This window comes from Chiloscyllium plagiosum, unplaced genomic scaffold (genome assembly GCF_037043375.1).
Source record: "Chiloscyllium plagiosum isolate Xiang-an unplaced genomic scaffold, Cpla_swu_hap1 HiC_scaffold_19, whole genome shotgun sequence".
NCBI lineage: Eukaryota > Metazoa > Chordata > Chondrichthyes > Orectolobiformes > Hemiscylliidae > Chiloscyllium > Chiloscyllium plagiosum.
In genome coordinates, this window is record NW_028270157.1 from 33,509,043 (window position 1) to 33,517,103 (window position 8,061).

General features: G+C 38.4%; 1 protein-coding gene across 8 annotated transcripts in view; it reads right to left on the bottom strand.

The window, feature by feature from the left end:
• LOC122559687 (suppressor of tumorigenicity 7 protein homolog) overlaps positions 1 to 1,689 on the bottom strand; it is a 200,475-nt gene extending 198,786 nt beyond the window's left edge. For all 8 annotated transcript variants that reach the window (XR_015760434.1, XR_015760433.1, XR_015760435.1 and 5 more), the window contains exon 1: positions 1,519 to 1,689. Coding sequence is in view for 4 of the 8 variants with exons in the window: in XM_043709580.2 (XP_043565515.1) it covers positions 1,519 to 1,669 (151 nt within the window). In the remaining 4 variants the exon portion in view is untranslated. The remainder of the gene's footprint in view (positions 1 to 1,518) is intronic.
• Between the last annotated feature and the right edge of the window lie 6,372 nt (positions 1,690 to 8,061).

An 8,061-nucleotide genomic window follows, 5' to 3' on the forward strand; every position in this document is an offset into this window, starting at 1 on the left:
AGTGATGAGTCATGGAGGCATCTGCAAATGTGGACAAGGATTTTGAATTTAATGATTCTATTTGAGGTCATGGAACCCATGGAAGTGCACAAGGATGAGATTATGAATGAGCTGTCATTACTACTGAGGTGATATACATGCTGCATGTTTCAACTGAATTGGACTTTGTGTCTGGCAAAACCTGGCAGGAGTGTGCAGCATAATTCAAATATCTGGGTTTGGGTCAGAAGATAATAAGAATAAATGTTTCTTTAATGTAAAGTTTGACAGTTTAAAATACAACAGCTGCATAATGCCTCTGTTCAAACAGTGTATAATATGGCTTTCCATGTAGAACTTGCAGGAAATCCAGTAATCCTTATAATTATGTTTTGTGATTGGTGCATTATGCATGGCAACATATCTGTAGAGCTATGAGGTAAACTAACACTTTGTAAATGCGGGATTCAGGCCAAGCACAAATGTCACTCACATTCACTCAACTGTTTCACTCGCCTCTTCCCTTCTGCTGCACTACAACATTTCTGCTGGCATTTTGTCCTGATCTTCCACAATTCTAACTTTGTGAAATCTCTGCAACCCTCAGCACCAGTTTATCAATGTTCACAACGGTCAGTGTTATTCATACATCTATGAACTCAAGCCTAATCTGAGAGAGTAAATACGATTTAAAATAAATGAAAACAAAAAAACTTTATCAGAGACTGAGAAAGGAGCAATAAAAATGGCTGACAAAAATATAAAGGGGAAAGAAAGAACTAAAATAGTGTGCTACAAAGCAAGGAAATTAATAAATAAATTTGATAAGAAAAAAGGAAATGTGTGACAATGTGTTGGGTACTGAAAACAATCAACAAGGGAACAAAGGCACAAAGTGAGAAAGTGGCAAAGGAAAGAAAAATAATTAATGCGACCAGAGCAAGGTTTTAAACAAAAAAACATGCCAGTCTGAGGATGTTTAATAATCTACTCACAGCAACCCATTATCACATAAATTAACCTTGAAATATAGCATCCAGACCCCACACAACTGACCAAAGAGACACTGCCATTCACATCTTGCAAAGCAAATTATTTCAGGTCAGCCTGGACTGAAATGAAAACATTCTGAGCAGAGTCAGTGTCTGCCTTGCAGTGCCCAGGTCTTGTGAAAGAGAAAGAGGAGGCAAATTCAGCCCCTCTCTGTGATTACATTGTTTCCAGAGGGAGAGGGTTGGAGGGGGGGGGGGGGGGGAGCATGGTGATTGCAGGCTTTAGGACCCAGTGAAGAGTTGCATTCTGTATCAATCCTTGCCACGGTTTTGTTTTTGTGAAAGCCGAGAGTTTCAGTGGAATTGTGTGTTGTTTCCCAAAAAGGTGTTTTTGCGGATTGTCTGACCGTGGTAAAGCTTGCTCAGTGGGCACGACCTTCTCGGCTCTATTTCACTCCCCAATTTACAAGGGAAAGGGCAAAAAAAAACTAGTTGAACTTGTCTGGCTTCCCCCCAGCGGAGGAGCAGAGCCTTCCCCTTCCTTTACCTGTACTCAGATTGTCGTTGATTTTCAGAGGAACCCGTAGAATGTAAACCAGGAAAAGCATCAGAAAAAACCACAGCGTCCACAAGTAAGTCCAGCTCCAGGCGACACAGGATTTGAGCTGCTCCAGGAGGCTGCTGCCTACTTCAGCCATTTCCAGCTGCTGCTGTCAGCTCAAACTCAACTCCAGCCCACAGTGTATTCTGGGATCAATCCTACCTCATGACTCAAATCCCGCAACAGCAACACTATCATCACAATATGTAGACTGAGAGCTGGAGTGCAGCAAGAACTCAGTGTAACTTAACCTACAGACAACAGTAAGATACAGAGAGAGGATCCAGGAAAAGAGTGTAAATGCGCCTATAGACTGCAATAAGATACAGAGAGATAGTGTGTAGGAAAAGAGAGTGACAGCACTTATAGGCAGCAAGAATATACAAAGAGGGAGTGCAGGAAAAGAGTGTAACTGCACTTATATGCAGCAATAAGGTATAAGGGGATACCTTATATATGTAGGAAAATAGAGTGCCAGCACCTATTAGACACAGTAAGGTACAGAGAGATAGATAGATGCAGCAATAATGTACAACATGAGGGAGACCAGGAAAAGAGTATAACTGCATTTCGAGGCAGTAATAAATTGCAGGGAGATAGTGTGTAGGCATAAAATGTAACTGCGCCTATAGGCAGCAATAAGGTGCAGGGAGATAGTGTGTAGGAATAAAATGTAACTGCACCTATAGGCAGCAATAAGGTGCAGGGAGATAGTGTGTAGGAATAAAATGTAACTGCACCTATAGGCAGCAATAAGGTGCAGAGGGAGATCAGAAAAGGAGTGCAACTGTACCTATAGCCAAAGGTGCAGAGAATCCAGGGGAACAGTGCAATTGTATGCATTGTCTGTTATACAGTCTAGGGAATTCTGGTAGATCAAAAATCATGCATCTATTATGTTTGGTGAAATGTATTTGTATATAGCATACTTGCTGACTTACTAGTCATGTCACTTGCTTCTGTAAGTGATTTCAAATAGGAGTAGACCATTTTGGCTGCTTTAGCCTGTTCCATCATTCAATAAAATCAAGGCTGCTCGGTTTTGTGTTTCAAATTCCACATTGCCATCTACCTCTGATAACCCCTGATTCCCTTGCCTAACAAAAATCTATCCATCTCTATCTTAAAATTATTTAATGACCTTGTCTTCTGAGGAGCTCCAAAGCCACATAAGAGAGAATCTTGTTCTAATTTTAAAGCAGTGCCCTCTGGTTCTAAGTTGTTCCACAGGCAGAAACATTCTTTCCACATCAACCTTGTCAAAATCATTCAGGATCATATACTCTTCAATCAAGTCATCCTTTGCCCTTCTAAACTCCAATGACAACAAACCCAGCCTCTCGAATCTATCCTCATAAGAGAACCCTTCACTTCAATTATCAATTTAGAAAACCTCTTCTGAATCACCTCCAAAGCTTTTACATCCTTCATAAATAAGGAGACCAAAATTGTACACAATATTCAAGCTGTGCAATGAGGGTGTGGTGAAGTGGTAAGTGTCCAATGTCACCCTCCATGGATGTGGCTGTGAGCAATTGTTCGATCATAAGCATGCCCTGAAATGTAGGTGACTGTTATCCAAGATGGAGGCCCAGAGGAGCAAATAACAAGATGGAGTTGCCAGATACGTGCTCTGACTTTCATGTTGAGAATTATCACTGTCCAGTTTTTATCTAGCATGTGGGAAAGCAAGAAACTGAGTATCAATGAGGCACGATTAGATAACAATACATGCAAAAAGATGCAAACAGATCTCCTAACACTAAATAGCAAGAATCTGATCTCACTTTCAAGACTAGGCTTTATTTTCTTAATGTCAAGAAGCTTTTGTTTTCCCATTTGCAACATTTTTCCAATTGACTTGTCAATGCCCTCATCTTCTTGGAAGATTCTGTCCATTGAATCTGAAAGTCAAGCATCTTACATAGATCATGTACTTAGCATGGAAACAAAACTTCCTAGAGAAGGAACATCAGCCTAGGAATGAGCGGATTCCGGACAACCAAGCACAACAGTGTGATGCATGCAATTAGAAGACTCAGATGATTTAAAGATGCAGAAAGTGAAGCAAATAGGACTGATTTGAATTAACATGTTGTTTGGTTAATATTGTAAATTTTTTTTGTTGAGCATGAATATTGAGTAACTTGTAATTGTAAACAATAGTGCATAACAACTGTTTTAATAAAAAGTGGGATTAAAAAAAAAGTATTTGTACTGGTTGATATGTCATAGTCATGGAATCGCTACCTCTTCTGGAAGTGCTTTCACTTTAGTTTATAGCAGCCATTAAACACATCACATGAGATACACCATTTGCAGTTATTTCTTTTAAAACCCAGGGTATTTGTTGGTTTTTAGTCCCAGTAATTTATCCAGCTCCTTTTATTTACTAATATTAGTTATTTTAACATCCTTCTTCCATTAGAATCCTTGTTCCCCTGAATTTCCAATGCATTATTTGTCTTCTAGCATGAAGGCAGACACAAAATATTTAAGATCTAGGCCATTTCTTTATTCACTGCTATAAATACGCCAGTGTCTGTCTCTAAGGAGCCCACATTTACTTCTATGATTTTTTTCCCCCTTTTTACATACTTAAGTTGCTACAATTACTTCAGATATTTCTTTGTTTACTCACTTTCTGGTTTTTATTAATTTCTTGGTCATCTTTTGCTGATTTTTTTTTCTTTAAAACCTCCTAATCCTCAGTCTTGAATAACACTGTGAGCCATTTTTCAAATTCTAATGCTATTATTAATTGCCCGATCTAACCATAGTTCTACCACTCTTCACTCATTGGAATGCATATCCATTGAACATTATGAATTATTTCTTAAAGTGTTGACATTGCTAGTTTACCGTTATATCTTTTAAACAAATTTTCCAGTCAGTCTCAATCAACACACTGTCAGACTTAAAGTCATAGAGTACGGAAACAGCCCCTTTGGAGCAAACAGTCCATTTCAATCCCATATCCCTCCAAACCTTTCCGAGTCATGTACTTATCTAAGTATCTTTTAAACATTGTAACTGTGCCCACATCCATCACTTCCTCAGGAAGTTCACTTCACAAGCGAACCACCCTCTGTGTAAAATTTGTTCTGGTTAATTTGAAGATCCTAGTTATGGAAATAACCACATTGTTCTCAAGTTGAATATGAAACTTTTACAGGTTAATAATAGTTTTTCCCTGTCCAGGCTGCTTTGATTGAGGGGTTTTGAAGGGGTTAATGGATGTATTTAATGTGTGATACTTGACCCACTTGGAGGTACATGGGATGCAGAGAAAACTGGACTGCTTGATGCACATGAAGTTTACAACAATTGGTGGCAGTAATATGAACATTGTTGGGGAACAAACCCAACCGAAGGTAAGGGGATTCCAACATAAAACATAAACTATCTGGAGGGATTGTTTCCATGAGAAATGGAATATAATTGATGAGATGACGGGGTGAAAAGAGTGGGAATGTTCTGGATGTAGGTTTGCTCACTGAGCTGGAAGGTTCATTTCCAGATGTTTCATCATCCTACTAGGTAGCATCTTCAGTAGGCCTCCCGGCAAAGCACTGTTGATAATTCCTGCTTTCTATTTATATGTTTGGGTTTATTTGGGTTAATTATGTCATTTCCTATGGTGATGTCATTTCCTGTTAGTTTTCTCAGGGTGTGGTAGATGGGGCCTAACTCGATGTGTTTGTTGATAGAGTTCCGGTTGGAATGCCAACTTTTAGGAATTCTCGTGCGTGTCTCTGTTTGGTTTATCCTAGTCGAAATGGTGTTCTTCCTTATCTGTATGTAAGGATAGTAGTGAGAGAGAGTCATGTCATTTTGTGGCTACTTGATGTTCATGTATCCTGGTGGCTAGTTTTCTGCCTGTTTGTCCAATGTAGTGTTTGTTACAATCCTTGCATGATATTTTGTAAATAGCATTAGTTTTGCTTGTTGCCTGTATAGGGTCTTTCAAGTTCATTAGCTGCTGGTTTAGTGTGTTGGTGGGTTTGTGGGCTACCATGATGCCAAGGGGTCTGAGTAGATGTTACCTATTAGGGTGACAAAACTTCTGGAAATGACCCCTTACAGTTCAGCGAGCAAACCTACATCCAGAACCTCAACCTGAGCTACAAATCTTCTCAAAACTCACTAAGAGGGAATGTAATGGCATGAGAGATATGGAAGAAATAGAATGGGCAGGGCAGGGACCAAATAGCATGAGAGTAGATGATCTTATAGAATTGGTTAAGGCTGACAAAGTGGCAGAGATAATTATTTGATACAACGTATGATTCAAAATATGTTCATGCTAAATGTTAAGAATCACTAGATTTGAATGAAATTCTTTTAAAATGTAAAGTCACCATTGTATTATCAAATTAAAGGGCTGCTATACCATTAGAGAGAGAGAGAGAGAGAAAGAGAGAGAGAGACAACTGGTGGTGGTTTAACCTAAGGGTCACCACACCTCAGGTGAGGGCAGAAACTGAGAAGGAGAATCCTTTAGGGCAAGAACAAATTACCGAAGCAATTGAATACACACTGTTAATATCACTGCATTACAATCCAGCCAGCTGAGCTACACCAAATCTCACACTGTCAAGTGAACAAGTCAACATTAATTTTCTGGGTGAAGAAGATAACCATCTACACCCACCAATGTTTCTATACAATCCAACTCCAAAGGGCATAGCACCCATACAAACCTAGACTCAAAAAGTGGTTATAAAGTTGCTGCAAAATGTGAATCTTAAATGAGGACTTTGCCATGAAGGAAGGTTGATAGTTATGACACTGTAATTAAAACAGGCAGTATAGTGTTTATTGCTTGGTCAGGAGGCAAGAGTTTCCAATCGATTTTCATAGATGTATGATTTTAGACAGTCACAAGGCTGGACTTCTGATAACATTTTTATTGATATGGAGAGGCCAGTTTTTATGCAAAGTATTTTGTGTAACATTTTCCAGGGTGAGAAGTTTTGATTCTTTGAAAGTTCATGATAAAAGAACTAAAAACTAACTGGAAATAACTATTTAAAGAAGTACTGCCTTGTCACAACAAAGATACAAATTTTTATCTCATACGTTTTGCAGTCTTTGCTAGTTCATCATATTTTAATCACCCTTCCTCAGACAATCCTTTACTGCAAAAATGACTTAATAACACTTGTTTCATTATACAATCCTGGATCTGAAGTATGTAGTTTCCTAATTGGCTGTTTGGCATACAACCACTCAAATGCATTCCATGGATTCATTGTCCAAGCAATTTTTGTCAATTTACTTTACCCAGTGTCATAATCAAGTGAGGAGGTGTGATTCAGCTACCCCTTTTTAACCCACCCTATATTAGCCACTGCATATATTTTTACTTCTGTTCAGTACACAGCTATCAATATTCAAAGTGAAGTTAACAAGATCAAAATGAAGGAGCAATTTTCCAAGTGAAGGAAAGAGGAATGTTCTTCCTCACTAACCCCAAGAAAAATAATAAAAACATGATGTCAAGCACAGATATTAAATTGAAAAGGGGGAGTGTCTCAGACAGGAAAAATAAAAAATTATACGTTTTACAACTCCTTGGAGTAGTAGATGTGTTAGATTTTTAACCTGAACCCACAGTTGTTTAATTGTTGACTGGTATCCTTAGCAGTGGTCAAGATTGTCGATACTTTTGAGTGTTTGGTTTTAGCAATTTGCTTTTTCATCAGATGCTGTCTTTGGAGAGACTAACAGAAGCAAGGAGAGAGAAAAAATAATTTGTGACAACAAGAACTACAATGCTTTCTCTTCTGCTGCTCAAAAGCAGCTATTGAAATAGGATTCATTTGTGGAGTCTGACCCCATTGTCTCTCCAAACTAGATACTCACAGGCAACTTTTCATTTTCATTTTATAAAATCATAAAACTGTGAGTTAAAACAAGTAGTGTGAACTTCTTGAGGTTGATACAATTGTCTGCCTTTACATAAAGTAATAATTTCAGTGCAGATATTTTCACGTGTTTCCTGAACTTGCCTCAATCTGTGGTCAGATGACCATGACAACCATTTTATGATGTTGTCTATGCCTACTTAAAGCCATTTTATTCATTGCAATGTCTATGTATAACAATCAGCTGATGGATGTTGAAATTCAACAGTCCGTATTTACCACGATTGTAACACCATCCTACCCAGAAAATGAAAGTTTCACAGGAATATGTGACATATGGGGGAGGCAAAGGCCTGTTAATCTAGAGACCCAGACAACATTCTGGGAACCCAGGTTTGAATCCCATCACGACAGATTTTATTGAATTATTTGAATTCAATAAAACAAAACTGGAAGTAAGAATGACCATGAATCCTTTGTCGATTCTGGAAAGACCCATCTGGTTCACTAATTTCCTTTAGGGAAGGAAATCAAGAACAGTACATTAGGGAAATAGGAAAGGAATGAGCAAGCAGGAACTCAAAAGCGGTAATATCCAGATTACTCATGATACCAGACA